This window comes from Phasianus colchicus, chromosome 8 (genome assembly GCF_987193195.1).
Source record: "Phasianus colchicus chromosome 8, bPhaCol1.hap1.1, whole genome shotgun sequence".
Classification (NCBI taxonomy): Eukaryota; Metazoa; Chordata; class Aves; order Galliformes; family Phasianidae; genus Phasianus; species Phasianus colchicus.
This window is the reverse complement of record NC_143443.1, coordinates 20,564,734-20,581,088: the sequence shown is the minus strand read 5'-3', so window position 1 is coordinate 20,581,088 and position 16,355 is coordinate 20,564,734. Positions and strand designations below refer to the sequence as shown.

General features: G+C 40.9%; 1 protein-coding gene across 1 annotated transcript; it reads right to left on the bottom strand.

Moving 5' to 3' along the window:
• On the bottom strand, positions 1–16,293 carry NOC3L (NOC3 like DNA replication regulator). Its single transcript, XM_031597757.2, has 21 exons — positions 16,151–16,293; positions 14,456–14,663; positions 13,924–14,050; positions 12,305–12,462; positions 12,138–12,197; positions 11,369–11,499; positions 10,561–10,722; positions 9,020–9,113; positions 8,637–8,812; positions 8,309–8,437; positions 7,717–7,848; positions 7,397–7,477; positions 6,474–6,574; positions 5,961–6,033; positions 5,826–5,889; positions 5,651–5,722; positions 5,078–5,259; positions 4,714–4,842; positions 3,996–4,093; positions 2,222–2,306; positions 1–590 (listed from the first exon to the last, which is right to left on the bottom strand). Exons 1-21 carry the CDS (start codon positions 16,157–16,159, stop codon positions 459–461), a joined length of 2,403 nt encoding a protein of 800 aa, XP_031453617.2. The 5' UTR covers positions 16,160–16,293; the 3' UTR covers positions 1–458.
• Between the last annotated feature and the right edge of the window lie 62 nt (positions 16,294–16,355).

Below are 16,355 nucleotides of genomic sequence, written 5' to 3'. Positions count from 1 at the left end.
ATCAGAAGAAAAATTTAAAAACATGGAAAGTAATGCATATTCCAAAATTGGAAGTATCCTGAACATCAAAGCCCTCAATACTGCTTAGTCCAAAATATTTATTCATATATCAACATATCCCAGTGTTTCCTCAGAAACACATATACGTATATTCTATTACAAAAAATTTGAAGTTATATAAACAAAAATACTATAATGCACTGTTTCAGGCAATTTTAAAATGACCTTAGTTTTTATCTTTTTACATTACTGATGTGACTGTACATTGCAAACCCCAAGCCCTGAGAACACTGGCTAGATGGCCTTGTACCTGTGTGAAAAGCTTCTGTTCTGTTTATTGAGTGTGTCTATATTCAAACAAAAGCCTACTTGCATTCCTTTAATGATGAATGGAAACTTCTTCCAACCAATCTTTGTCCATAATTAAGAAGCCAGCTGAACACGACTGATAAATTCATTTAGGACAAGGATGATTCTTTTAAGTGTTTAGCAAAATCCAAGGTTTTGTGACTAACAGTCTTGCTTGTGTGTTGTTGAAGCTGTTCAGTTAGCTCCTGATTTAGAAATGAATCCACGTGTGAGAATGTGTCCTGAAAATAACAGAATATTAGTTGTATTAATAAACAAGTCCAGTATCTTTAATTAGCAGTCCTGTTTCTCTCCCATGCCCCTGGCCATCTCCTCAACCTGACCTACAGAACTGAGATCCAACTGCCAATAAGTTTCACTTGGAAGTCCTATGTCCAGCACGCATTAGATGATCATACTTTTGGCAATGATTTTTTTTTGCTTTTAATTATTCTTTATACATAGCCACAGCTTCCAGTTCTGAAGGAATGTACACACTGATTCCTGTTCAACACACCTTAAAAAAACTAAGCATCTCATATCCAAGGGCTAGTGAATGCAATAGTGCAAGCAGTGGAGACTGTGAATCTGAGGAAGGAATGCCCTGGCCCTGTGTTGAGTGATTCCTTCTGGTTAGAGCCATGTGTGGGGATCTCCACACCTCCCCTACTGACGAAGGAAGGTCAGATGAGGAAGGTCAGCTCTGTTAAAGCTTTAACACTCACATAGCCAAGTACTCATTTGTCTATGAGTGCATGAAGATCCTCTCTTTAGTGGAGCACAGGAAAAAGAAAATTCCAATTCAGAGCTTCTGTCAGCAGGGAGAGGTGCTGACAGACCATGGCAGCATAACACACAAACTTGCAGGACGCACAGAGTAAAATGTAGGTGCTGCCAAAGATTGTTAAGTGAGTCAAACAGCCATACAGTAAGCAACACTGAAGCTAATTTCCCAAGTACTGCCATTATAACCACCAAAGACAGCTCCTTCTCCTATTTCTTTCCTTCCTCCTTTGTTTCTGCCTCCTTTACGCATTGCCTTATTCAAGCACTATCCAATCTCTCTCCTATCTGCTGTTCTCAGCCTTGATCTGTCTGCTAATGTCCCAGCAGGACAGAAACATCAGGCAGTTACTATCTAAGGACACACTAGCTAAGTAGAAGCTTATTAGCTAAGTACTAGCTAAGCTTTTTAGAAGTTGCTTCTCAAAAATAGAAGAAAAAATTGCTTAGGGCTTTAACAGACATTACTGAGTTAAAAAGTGCTGCCAAGGTAAGTAAAGTTTTCATTAGGAAGAAAGAGAATTAGTTACCACTATTTAAAGGATGCAGCACTCTCTGAACAATTAATGGAGGTTGGCATCTGGAACACATCTAGTGCTCAAGAGCTAGAAAGCATTCACTCCTTTCTCCGCTTCATACAAAAAGCTCTTTGTTCAAATTTACACTTCAAAGCCATAAACTGTCACTTATGGGGATCAGTGTCCTACATACTGAACCAAAGGCTCTGGGAATCAGGCTGTTCTGCCAACTACCAACACTGGGAAAGACAGCTGGCTTCTTATTACTGCTTTTTAAACAAATGTTAGTTTATAATTACAGAAATGAATAAGAAATCTGCACTGAACAACTGCAAAGAGCAACAGTTAAGTAAAACAAATACCACATCCATCTTGCTATGTTAACTGATGCTATGGGAGAGGAAACATTCATACAGCATTTCTTCCTTCTGTTGTCAGTGCTACCTTACGCCAGTTAAAAAACATTTAACTGAGAAAGTACACAAAGCAGAAAGCCAAATTGAGTGTGCTAATATCTGCACATAGCAAATAAAGCTTAAATTGGTACATCCCATGGTCAAAAAAGGAGTTACCTTTCGTCTGGGTGTTACTGATGGAACGGGAGGATTGAAGGTCATTCCTTTCATATTGTATGCCTCAAAAAGTTCTGCAGCAGGCCTATAGCAAAACAACAGTTTTTGCAGTGAAAGAAAAGAGTCATTAGATACCCTTCAAAATAATATACTGCCAACGCAAGAGCAGCTTATCCCCCAACACCATTCATACCCACCCAACATGTCCTAAGTGAACTCTTCAGAGTACTGAACATCAACTAGAAAAGACTGTACCTGTGAAATAGGGCTAGTAAAAGCCAGTGATACGTGTCTAAATACTCAGCTGGAAAAGAAGAAATGAGAGACAAAAAATGTGTTCTGTTGGCCTGCCAGAATTCCAAGCAGTCACTGCCTGACCTGCATTATAACTCCAGCATTAAAAAAAAGGTCTAAAGTAAGTAGATAAAGTTATCTAGCCAATGCAATCTAGCTAAATTCCAGCAGGATTCCAAAGTTCCTTACTGCAGGGTATTACTGAAAAAAAACTAAGAAGCCACTGGAGAATGGGTAAGACCATCACATGAAAAAGAATGGTTAAAACACAGTAAACAGTAGACAAGCATGTGTGATCAGTTTTTGCAATATCTGAAAGAAAGTATGAGATTCCTACAGGTCTGCACCAGGCTCCATGGACTTCAACCCACTTGATGTGGAAAAGATGATGAATACCAAGTCATCTGTGCTACAAGTGAACTGTTTGCTGAGAACTGCAGGCAGACTGTAGGACATAGCCAGTAAAATAGCAAATGAAATTCAGCGTGGAAAAAAAGAACTAGAGAAAAACAATCTAAGCTTCACACAAAAAACACATGTTCTGAGCACTATCCCTAAATAACAAGATCTCCTTACTAGGGGTACTGTCATGGGACTGTGACCTCAGTGCTCTGTAGAGTTGAAAAGAGACAGAAAACAAATAGAAAGCACTGTTACATCAGTGTGTAATTCACTGATCATCCACATCTCAAATACTGCATCTTTTCCAGTCTCCTCATCTTGAAATACTTTAACTAAGTTCATGAGCAGGAAACAAAGATGACAAAACACACGCAATAGCTCCTGTCTGGGCCAGGTCCCATCAGCCAAGAGAAGAGATAGCAGGCAGAGGGACAAAATTAAGGACATGTACAAAGTCACATAGAAACACAGAAAGTGCCTGCTGGAACAGACTGTTCATTTCATCTCCCAGAGCAAGAACCAAGGACCATTAAATGACGCATGCTGGTAGCAGGTTCAAAACAAAAGGTGGCTCCTAACTAATAAGCTGTAGACTTGCAGAACCCCTATCAAGCCATATAGTGTTTTCAAAATTTATACTTTGGTTCAAGAGACTTGAAACACCTTAGAAAAGTCAGAATAAAAAAACAAGTCAGAGGCTAGGAGGTAGCTCTGGCCTTATAAGTTTGCCCATTTTTTTGCTCTTCCTGGTGCACTTGTTTCCAGCAACTGCTAAAGACAGGATAGTGAATTAGACACATCCTTAGTGAAAACCAGGATGGCTGTTCTTGTATTTTGATATATTCTGCACCTTACACTGCAGCTTGGTTTCCAGTGGAGAGCTACAGTTCAATGATCATAATCCACAGCCAGAAAAAAAGCAGCAAAATTTCTGTACCAGTAGAAGAACAAAGAAAGTGAGTTCTGAACAAAAGAACCTTTTAACTTTATGGGTAATTATTTTTCCTTTAATACAGTATGAACAACTGCTATTTTGCTAGTATGCTATTGTTAAAAATAGATCCCTTGTATAGCTCACCTTCTGCTCAAATCAAGTGAAAGAGCTCCTGATCCTTCAGCTGGAGCTCCAACAGCAAGGTGAGCTGCAAATTTCTGCACTGTTGGATGATAGTGTCTCTGAAAGAAAGAAAGGAAAACAGCAAGTGAGTGAGGGATAATGGTAATGTATTTACCCATTGATTCTCCCACTTATTTTGGCTCCAATAAGATTTAAGGATCTGCTTCTGATTTAGACAGAAAAAGTGAGCATTGCCAAAATCAGTTTCTAAGGTTAAGTGAATGAGAGCACCTAATCATACATTTATTCACTTGGAGCTGTTACACTGAGAGCAAAATTCTTTGCAGTTAACCTAACTCCTCCCAGAAAACAAGAAAAAGGGCAGAGGAAATCCTCTGCGAGCCCCAAACCATAAACACTGCCTGGAATGACAGACTGAGGTATAAGTTGCTCCCTGCAGAAGGGCTAGACCATCCGGGATCTTAACAGATTAAAAGAGCTTCAAAAGGAGTCTTATTAGGCAGCCCTGCAGTAAGACTCAGCGTAGAACTATCGTAAGTAGTGTTTATAACCCTCTTTAGAGCTTGTTCCTCCCTACACCACTGTGCTGTTGTTCTCTGCATAGGGAATAGGCTCAGCTCACATGGGTCATCTTTGATTGATAAGCCTGAAGAACTCCACTCTGTATTTGGTAGTAGTTATTTACTGCTCACCTTCCTAAATTCAGCTACTCACTAACCTGCAACAAATGCAGCTCCCATAGAGCTGTGTTCTGGGCATTGCAGTGCTCTGGTTCATCTAGTTCTGAGAGATAAACTCCACTGCCTTGAGATTCGTTGTCTAGTAAGAGATCCATCTTTGGGAATGTCTACAACACAAAAAAAAAGGCTGAGTTGCTTATACTATACGTCCAATTATAGCACAGTTAACTTAAGTCCAGGAATCAATTCATGATATTCTAAGTCAGATGCATTTAAGGATATTTACTCTGTATTAATCATTTTTGCTTAAAATGCTTCAAAATATTTTGTGTAAAATCAATCTGTCAAAAAACTCAACAACCTTTAACCAGTAAGCTAAAAAATCCAACAAGTAAAACTTACTTGCATTAATATCCTGTTTGTTGCCAAGATCCCAATGCTGGAGTGTGGAAGAACATGAAGAGCAAGAGTGGAAAGCCTCTTCATGAAAGCAAGAGCTCGCTGCTGGGAAACTTGCTTTCTCCGCTTGGCAAGCATGACATCCAGGCACTGGAGCACAATTCCTATGTCATCATTGGTACCACCTCAAAAGCAAAGTTTCATACAAAGAGTAAATAATCATGACCAGGAACATAAAACTAAATATTCTGTTACTGACTGTGCACTGGAACCTGAGAAATAACATGAAAACCCAAAAGGTTCAAACACAACACTAATGTGACCCAGGCGTAACCATTCACCCCTTTTTGCTAAAGACAGTCCAACTTTGAACAGAAAAAACATACTGTCACTTCTGTTTCTTCTATAAGAAAATATTCCATCCAAAATTCAAAAATTATATGTTTTAAGTCTACATTAAAAATTGTTAAAAATAACTATTTTGCTAACATTGTATTAAGGCTGTGATACCAAACAAGTAGAATAAACTGCTTTTTTTAATCTAATGAGACACTGAAAATAAGAACCTAGACTTACCTGCATGTAGGCTGAACAGTGTCTTGTAAAGATGTGTGTAAAATTTCATTGGATCAATATTAAGAACATCACCTATAAAGGAGTAAATATATTTATTTGAGATTATGTTAATAAAATGATACTACATTTCAGGTGATTGTTGTTGGTTTGTTTTTTTTTTTTAAAGATTTCTCACCTTGTCCAGAGAGTATTTGAAAAGCACTGAGAATGCAGTGGAGACTCTCCCGATAGCTTAAGTCCTATAAATAGAAAACTGATTGAGTACCCAGAAATCAGTCTTAAGAAAATTCTACAACTAAGCTCTACTTACATCAGAAGCGATGAGAGAATGGAGAACAATCAACAGGTCATCAAAGAATTCCACATTTATGAGGTGGGCAAACCTTGAATCAAAGACAGAAGCTATAAACATCCCCTGCAAATTTAGCTCAAAGCATTCTGACTTCGTGAAACCCAGATCTTAAAGCTGTGCTAAATCAAATGCGCAGCATCTCTTATCTCCCCACAGGTGGAGAATTCAGCCCCCAGCTGATAGTTCTCAGCTTCCCTATAGCTCTAGAGATGTGCTCAGATCCTTCAGGAAGCAATCAGACAAAATAACACAATCACATCACACCTAATGGGTATGCATCATACCAATGCTGTTGTGGCAATTTCACATTACATTAAAACATTTGTAGAAGTAACCAAGTACCTCAGCATAGAAATAAAATAATTTAAACATATCTGTCAGTCTTCTCTCCTTGCCTATAGGAGTCACACAGCCTTTCAGCAGTTTGTGCCTGTTCTGATACACACAAAAGAAGGTAAATCATGTTCTTACTTTGCAAGACCTTCCAGCACAGCCGGCAAAAGTGGAGACTTCTGAGCTCTCTTCAGGATTCTAAAGTATGTTAAGAATACAATATTCAAGGTCTCTGTGTGCTGACGGGAAGAAAACAAAGTAAAACATGTAAGCATGGAAAGCAGACATTTCTTGTTCACTTAGAACTCCATTAAAAATGTGCCTAGTACTAGTACAGTAATATTACTATTTGTACCATAGCATTAAATTATATTAATACATTTTTAAGTGCTAACATCAGTGACAGCACACTGGAACAGGGCAGCAAAATCTACTGGTGAGGTAAAAGATATGGCGGGATCTTCAGGAAAGAGTGGAACACAACATTTTCCTTGCCTCCCTCCAAAGAGATTAAGGCAGGAGAAAAAGCCTCACTACTAGCCCAGCAGTCACACCTCTCCGTCTAAGTTGTTGTCCAAATCAGTCCTGGCACTGCCATTTCTGCTCTTCTTATGCTGGAAAAGCTCAAGTCCTGCTCTCCTGCCCCCTTATTCTGTCCCTTTACACTATCCTAGCTGAACAGCCTCTCTTCCCCTTATTTCAAGCTAGCCACACTACTCCCTTGCTTAAAAGCCACTCTGAAATTGGGAAATGCCATTACCTAGTGCTGCCTGCAATAGGAACAGGGCACCAGGAGGACATTCATCAATGCATTCAAATACCTTTCTGCACATACAACAGAAGGAAATAACAACAGCTAAGCTGGTTTTCCTGGGTATGGTTGAGAGGGCTCTTCTTCATAAAACTAAGACTTCTGGCACAGGCAAGATGTCTGTCTGCTGCTGACAGTATTTAGCTGTATGAAATGCTGACATTTTGAGTTAGCAAGGAGACTCTTGGTTACAAAATGATTAGTAATTGCTACTTTGCAAAAATGGGAAAATCATTTATAAATTACTTACCAGCTTCAGTTTTTTTTCTTTACTTTCTGAAGCTTCTGCTTCCAAGAGTTCTCTTTCTAGCTTCTCTTCTGCTTTCTTCCACTGAAAACATACGATTGATTTTAAGTAACCAAACGTTCCAGTAGAGTGAACATTTCCAACCAGCCTGGATACCCAGATCCCAAAGATACCCAGTGAACAAACCTCCCAAATGAACACTTCATGCTTGGTGAGTTGCTTAAGTCATCCTGTGATGCTACAGGACAACCAGCATAGGTGTATTCCTTCTTAATAGAAATAATTGGATATGTTATCAACACCCAAAAGGCACAAGTCATTACCTTTCTTTGCATTCTTGAAAGATGTTTTCTTTTCTCTTTGAAAGTCATGAACTTTTTCTTTGGTGCAATGTCTTCGGAATCTTTTTTTAATTCCACTTCCTTAATTCTTAAGTGAAGAAAAACTTTTAACACCTATGGGAAAATAAATAAATAAAATGAAAGGTGATCAACAGAAGAGGAAAGGAGGGGCTAAGAAATCCTGAATTCCATACTAGCTGGTGAGCTTTGCTGCTCACAATTCTTATGTTTACTCTCCTCATGTTCCTTCTCATCTCTATCATTCATCTCTGCTCACAGTTCCTTCCTCAGCAATGTCAATTTTTATTCATCTCTCCATCTGCCTCTCTCACTTCAAGTCTTCCTGCCTGACATAGCCCATGTCTCTGTTTAGATTTGCTCTTCTGCTCCCAGTTTCTTTCCCCTGCCTTTATCTCTCCTTCTAACTTTCTGGCTCAGCCCACCTCTAATGTGATCTGACAGTGATGAAATTCTGCTTGTCTACAGCCAGCAGATGCACTAAGTTCAGCTTTCAATTTTTTTTTTAAACTATCAAAAAAATGAAAATTGTGAAGTATAACAGAAAAACTCTTACCTCAGGTCGGACGTTGTAATTTCTACCCTTTACAAGGCCAGAAACAACCTTGACTACACCAAGTGAAGCAAAGCCCAACTTGTCTTGCTTAAAGAGCTTCTTAACTGCTTCACAGCACAGTTCAGAGATCTGAAAGGTGAATTCAAACAAGTTTTTCCATGACAACAGCTAATTGACATTACTGACAGTATTTACTAATCAGAAAGCAGTCACAACTTGTAAAATAGGGAAAAGATAAGGCCACAAGATGTGGACGCTGAAATAAAGCTCAGAAATAAATTATTTTTCATGCAAAACGAGAACTCTTCTGAATAAGAAAATCACTTACCTTTTTTGATGTATCATTCATGAGAGGAACAATGAGAACAATGATGTTATTGTGGAAGTTGAAGTGGGGTAGGGCCACAAGCAGCTCACACAGACACTTCACTGCAATCTCTGCTAGGCCTTTATATGCCTTTAATGAGACGACGTTGCTTTTCTTCAACTTCCTCTGTTTCCAATCTGCACAAAATAATATTATTAGTAATTACTTCCAAAATGCATAGGAGCTTCTACACAGTTACAATTTTAGTTGTTGCACAAGTTCTCCTACAATTATATGAAATACTAATTACATAAAAGATGGGTATGGTTAGCACTCAATCAGCAGAGGTGAACTGTGATCCTGAAAACAATTTTGCATTTACTATAAAAAAGAGTTCATGGTACCTTTAATTGTTTGTTCCAGATTTTCCAAGTAAAATTTATACTGGCTCACAAGGCCTTCTTCAAATTCTCTCAGTTTCTGAGTTTCTTTTTTAACCTGTGTACATCACACAAGTAAAATATTATTTGGTGACCAAAATTAGGCAGTGGTACAAAAAGACTCCAAAATTAAAACATGTATGAGATACCTAAGAAGGTTTTTCCTTTTAGACAGGCATTACTAGAAATGTATTAACAATAAAATATTTCTACTTATTACTAGACATGCACTTGTGGTCTAAGCACCCCTCCCAACTAGGCCTATTTCATTTCTAGGGACTAAAGTGAAATCTGGATCCAGCTGTTATTTTAGAGCCATGGCTCTATTAAAAGCACCTACAAAACTGCTTACAAACAGCCTCCAGAATCACAGAACAGCTTGGATTGGAAGGGGTCACCTAGTTCCAATCCCCCTACCATGGGCTGGTTGCCAACCACTAAGTCAGGCATCAGATCAGGTTGCCCCTGAACACCTCCAGGGATTCAGTAAAACAAAAAGAAACTACTCTGAAAATTCAGCACTTCACTGTAATTTGTGCCAGTGAGGTGACAATGGTGTTTAATTTGCTTTCTTTCCATTTCCCCCAGCGTGACAAAAACCACTGTCTTATTCCAAGGTTTGTGATGAAAGTCACGCAGGTGACTTTCAGGTTTGGTATACTATTTAGTATACTATTGCTTTCCACCATAACCATCAGCATGTCACCTGCTTACTGAAGGAATTTGGTGGCCAGCAGGGACAGAGAGGTGACTGTTCCCCTCTACTCTGCTCTTGTGAGGCCCCATCTGGAATACTGCATCCAAGTCTGGAGCCCCCAGTACAAGAAAGACAGGAAACTGTTGGAGAGGGTCCAGAGGAGGGCCACAAAGATGATCAGGGGACTGGAGCACCTCCCTTATGAGGAGGGGATGCAGGAGCTGGGCTTGTTCAGCCTGGAGAAAAGAAGGCTGCGGGGTGACCTCATTGCAGCTTTCAGTACCTACAGGGAACCTACAAACTGGAGGGGAATCAACTCTTTGAAAGGGTGAGTGACAGGAGGACAAGGGGAAATGGTTTTAAGTTGAGGGAAGGGAGATTTAGGTTGGATGTCAGGGGGAAATTCTTTACAGAGAGAGTGGTGAGGTACTGGAACAGGCTGCCCAGAGAGGTTGTGGATGCCCCGTCCCTGGAGGTGTTCAAGGCCAGGTTGGATGGGGCCCTGGGCAGCCTGGTCTAGCATTAGGTGGGAAGGTTGGTGGCCCTGCATGTGGCAGGGGGGTTGGAGATTCATGATCCTTGAGGTTCCTTCCAACCCTGGCAATTCTGTGATTCTGTGAATTATGCAAGAATTAAAGTTCAAATTAAACACCTCTGCTCCAAAACTGTCACAGTTTCACATCCCTAAGTGCTTGTGTATTTGCTGCTCTTTGTTCTAAACCAAAAATTCATGTTCAAGTAACAGTATTTGGCATAATCTAAAAAATCTGGCTGACTCAAAAAACTTCAGAGAAATGTGATATTTCACCTTGGTTGCTTTTTCTGCTTCAGTCAGAGGCCGAATTTTGTAAGAAGGAACAATATCTTTGAACACTTCCATCAGAGAAACCATGACCAACTTTCGAACAATCACAGCAACATTAGGATCCTGTTCCATCAGCATGGCACGCAACTCCTTCAACTTTTTAATCTGATTAAGAAAAGAGACTGATGAAGTCAGCCAAAGATTACCCTCCAAACCAATTTCTAAGCACAATATACAATTCTGCAAGTCTGTCACAAGACATGCTCCCCATTTCTAAACACTGAAGGGGAAAAATAAAGCAATTAACTTGCTTTACTTAGCATTGTACAAGGAACCAAGAAATGCTGGATAGCCCATCAAAATTTTATCTTGGGAATGTTAAAACTATGATGCCATTCTAAAATTACCTAGAATTATATCAAATTACCAGCATATACTGAAGCACTGAGAACTTCTATACACAACCCTGAAAGCAAAGCTGAAATAGGGGTTATGATTAAGGAACAAAGTAGTTTGGATAGGAAATACCAGATGCAATATTATTCCTGCAGTTATTCAGATGACCAAGTTACTCCTGAACAAAGCAAACACAGTCGCCAGAACTTTTATATGATTCAAATCCTTTGCATCAACCTTTAGCAGCAGTTTCATTGCTTGCAATCCTCGGAGAGTGATGCAATACTGTATTTGCACCTGTTTTACTGATGTATTCTTCTGCTTTTGCTATTACTTGGTCACTTCAGATCTTTATTTATTGACTTGCTGCACAACACAGGCACACACACATGCATGTTAAATAAATGCTACCTACGTTGTTTTCTGGGTCAGAGAGAATGGCAGATGCTAAGGCAGCAATGTGCATCTTCCTTTCTTGCAGCTTTATTTTCCTTTGAGCAGCCATTTCCTCAGGAGTGAGAACAGGTGGGGGTTCTTCATTAAAGTCTAGCACAGCATATAAGAGTTAAAGAGAAGAGTCACTGGGGAAGCCACTAACAAATACCATATTATAAACCACAGTTCTAGATAGTGCACTTCAAATGACTGATAACCCAACTCAACAATACAATGTACAGTGCCACAATAAAAGCAGCTTTATGAATGAACCTGCTAGAGCTTGTATTAACTCAGACTTTGATTCCTCCTCCGCTTTAGAATCCTATGTTTGCAAAAGTAAATGAACTAAAATCTTTTTGAATCTTCAAATGTTTCCCCAATCACAATAACATATAAATTCAACATATGACCCCAGCTGTGCCAAGAAATTGAGGAGCCCTACAATTTGCAGCAAGTTTTTCATCAATCACTTTTTCTTTCAAAAATACAGTTTATATATTTGCATTTTCTATGCCTCAAAGAAGGAATGATTCTGAAACCAGCTGTGGAAATCTGTTCCCAAAGGTCTTAGAATCCTAATACATAAGAAAGTAAACTCTAACTCACTATTATGCATGTTTGGGTAACATGGTAACACACACCCTAAAAAAAAAAAATTACAAACATTCTTACAGAACAGCAATGGACTCCTCAGATCCATCAGCGATTTGGAAAAAGAGAAATAAATAAACATGATGCTTTATTACCTTCTGCTACCTCCATTTCTTCCGTATCTTCTTCTTCTTCATCCTCAGCAACATCAGGAACTGCAAAAACAGTCCAGGGTCAAGCTTGAAATAAACACTGAGAAATTCTGAAAGAACAAGTTATATACATCTTGGATACTATTCTGATTGCAAAATCTGTGCCTTACCTGGCTTTTCCATGGTTTGGGGAATAATGCCACCTTTGTCTTTGATAGGGAGCAGATGGATGAGCTCTTTCTCTGGTTCAGTGTTTACACGTCTTGGTATCTTCTCATATTTTTCAATCACGCTCTCACGTTTTCGTTTCTTGATGTGAACAGGTTCACTGATAAAACACAAGGCAAACAAAATCAATTAACCATCTAATTAGACATGAACCATGTATGACAGTATATTAGCTGGATTAGGTGTTCACACTTAGAAAAACAAATGACAGGTGATCATATGCAGTGGAATGCTGAAGTGTATTCACTGTGATAGCACTGTGATCACCATTCACTGAGAAAATGTAAATGCAGATCTATATTGGATTTTTGAATTCATGACAAGGTAGCGTTTCTCGTCTCTTTTTTAGAGGAAATTAAAATGTGATATGAACAAAGACAAAGTAAGACTTACTTAGCCTAGCAGGTCAGCCAATTTGTTCGGTGAATACTGAAACATTCATATGAGTCTAAACATATGCATGCAACATTTACAAAAAAAAAGTTAAAAGTTGTACTCTCCTGTAGTACAGGCATAACTACAAGGTATGTTATTTGTTCATCTTATTCATAAACTAAAAGTCAGGGATGATGAATCACGTTTTGAAGGGAGCAGCACAGTCTTTTTTTACTAGAAACATTGCTTTTGGCTTTGTTAGTGACAGAATTTCAACTACATATCTGTAATGAACTCCGAAAGCTATGTGTTCAGAGACTAGTACGCTTCAGCAAGGAAGACCACTGGTAGAGTCATATTATATATCACATAGCCACCCTACAAACACTTCAAGATCAGTACCAGACTGCCTCAATGTCACTGTATAGATTAAACCTTTCCTATGTGCTCAAATCCTACTCAACATGCACAGGATCTCAACAGCTGTAACTGTCTGCTGAGCATGAAGAAAATACAGCTGTTATTCACAAGTCCGAGTCATTTGGGACATCTGGAAACTACAGTACTAGCTGCTTCCATTCATGAAGCAGTAACATCCTCAGGGGCTCTTCAAAGTAAGACAACAATGAACAAATCACATGAAGTTTGTAAGGTAAACATCCTTTGAAAGCATAATTTCTGTCCTAAAATCTTAACAAATTTGGAAAAGATACATAAAATATAGAGAGATGAAAAACAGAAACTCCTGGGATCTCAGCACAGCCTCTCTCTCACCTAGACCAGACTGCTCTCTCCTTTTACCACTACATGTGCAGCTGCCCTGGCACACTGAAAACTTCACCCTGAGCAGATCTGCCATGAAGGACTATACCAGCATGCAAGCAGCATTGGGACCCTCTGCACAGGTTGTCATTTTATTTAGTTTGAAGAATGCTACTCATCTCACAGCCATGGACCTCACAGGAGTGAACAATGCAGAAACAGTATCATAAAGGGCAGCAGAGCCTGTGAATGATCTGATATACATCGCTACATTAATACTGAATGTACCAAGAGACTAAGGAAACACTAAACTGGAACTGCAAAGAAACACCAGACTTTAAGTGACCTTCTGATAAATGTATTACATTACACGTAAGGCAAACAAAGCTAAAATACTACAAAAAGTAGATATCACAAAACTCACTTAGAAGAAATATCCCTGGTTAGAAATGATGCTTTCCGAGCCAAATCTTCCATTAACTTCAAGTCATCTTCATCCATCATGTCCAATGGAAGCGCTTCATCTTCCTCTTCTTCCTCCCGTTTTTCAGCTATTTCAGAGATATTGTGCACAAATTAAGATGCTGTACATACACTCACACTTACAAACCTAATGCTGCCTACACCTGAGACACCTTACTTCAACTTTGTCCTCATCAACCTTCAAGCACATGTTTACATTAACCCAGAAAACGGCCCCTTTATTGTGACAGTCAATAACAATTAAAGCAAGCACATCTCTACCACCTCCACCTGTCAAATCCTGTAACCAGAATGGCTGCATTTTCCATTTTTCATAACTTCCCTTTCTTTCTTTTACAAAAAAACAGTGCTTATCCGTGCACAGTAAATTAGATGTTGTTTTCTTGAAACAAAATTTTATAATGTAAAACAGCAGAATATTAGTAACAGTCGTACCTTTTCTATGAAAAAAACAGCATTGAGCAAGCACTTACCAACATGTTTCTTCTTGTAATCCTCCAGTGGAAAAGGTTTTTTACAGACAGCATCTCTGACAGCCTGCCTTAGCTTCTTTTGTTCTTTCCGATACTTCTTAGCAGCACTCTGCTGTTTGTACTGTTTATTCTTTAATTTGTTGTCAAGTTTTATTTTACTAGTTCTCAGTAACTTGCGAAAGCTTGGGACGCGCTTTGTGTTTTTTCTCTAGGGAACAAATAGAAAATTCCACGTAACTAACATGTTCAAACCCTTCATTAATTTTTTTTTTTTTTGGCTGCTATCTCATTCAGTTTGTACTTCTATCAGCTCTGAACAACTTAGAATCGCAGAATCATAGAATTGCTCAGGTTGGAAAAGACCTTAAAGATCATCAAGCCCAACCACAACCTAACCATACCACCCTAACAACCCTCTGCTAAATCATGTCCCTGAGCACCACATCCAGACAGTTTTTAACACATCCAGGGATGGTGACTCAACCACCTCCCTGGAGAGCCTATTCCAGTGCTCAACAACTCTTTCTGTAAAGAAGCGTTTCCTGATATCCAACCTAAGCTTACCCTAGTGCAACTTGACGCCATTTTCCCTCATCCTGACACCTGTCACCAGTGAGAAGAGACCAACCCTGCTCTTGCTGCAATGACCTTCCAGGCATTTGAAGGTCTCCCCTCAGCCTCCTTTTCTCCAGACTGAATAGCCCCAGTTCCTTCAGTCTCTCCTCATAGGGCATGTTCTCCAAGCCCTTCACAAACCTTGCTGCCCTTCTTTAGATCTGTTCCAGCACCTCCACATCCTTTCTGTATCGAGGCACCCAAAACTGAACACAATACTTGAGATGAGGCCTCTCCAGGGCCGAGTACAGGGACAGGATGACTTCCCTAATCCTACTCACCACATTATTCTTGATACAAGCTAGGATGCCATTGGCCTTCTTGGCCACCTGGGCACACTGCTGACTCATATGCAGCTGGCTGTCCATCAGTACATCAAGGTCCCTTTCTGTCAGGCAGCTTTCTAGCCACTCCTCCCCAAGCCTGCAGGGTTGCCTGGGGTTGTTGTGACTAAACTGCAGGACCACAACGAGGTCTCCGCAGAGCCCTTCTTCTCCAAGCCAAACAAAGCATCAGTGCGCTCCAATCTCACTCCAACGCATTAAATCGATAAGAAAAGAGACGCGAAGAACGTTTTACAGAAACCGCAAGCACCAAACCCTACACCCACGCGCCTTTCGCCACAGAAAGCACCCTCGTACCCCCAGCGCGGCACACAGCCCGCCCAGCTCCGTCGGCCCCCTCCATCTCCACGCCCTGCCCCAGCACAGCTGCAGGCGGAGCTTCTGCTCCGAGGCTGCGGGCCGGGCGCACGCCTGAGGCAGCACAGAGCGGGGCACAGCAGCAGGGCAGGCCAACAGGTGCCACGGGAAACCGCGCGCGCCCATCAGTGCGGGCCCTACGGCACAGCGGCCACGGCGCCGCGGGGGTCGGGAGGGGAAGGCAGGCAGAAAATCACCTCGGAGCCGCGCGCGGCCCTCACAGGGCAGCCGCAGCTGAGCGAGCGGCCGCGCCGCCTGCTCTAGAAACTCTGCCGTAGCGCAGCCCTACAACGCTTCCTACGGCACGCGACAAACCCCCACGGCTCAACGGCGGGGGAAGACAGCCCCAAGCCCGCGCCTCCACCCCGTAGCGCCCTACCGGCTTCATGGCGGCGGCCCCACGCGCGCTGCTCCGGCGGCGGAAGCGCTGTCCCGGGGCGGGGCCGGCTCCTCCCGCTCGCGCCCACAGCGCCCCCTAGCGGCGCGGCTGAAGAAACTCCCAACGAACAGACGCGCAGTGCTGCAGCCTTACCGCGCGCTGTGAGCGAGGGGGGCGCTTTGCTTTGTAACAAAAATACACCTCG

Excerpts from the sequence above, each read along its gene's own strand:
- NOC3L (XM_031597757.2), bottom strand. Across the intron at positions 14,051-14,455 it reads TTACAAGAAGAAACATGTTG|CTGAAAAACGGGAGGAAGAA; the intron begins GTAAGTGCTTGC and ends TCTCTGAAATAG. Across the intron at positions 5,723-5,825 it reads TCAAATACTCTCTGGACAAG|GTGATGTTCTTAATATTGAT; the intron begins GTGAGAAATCTT and ends ACTCCTTTATAG.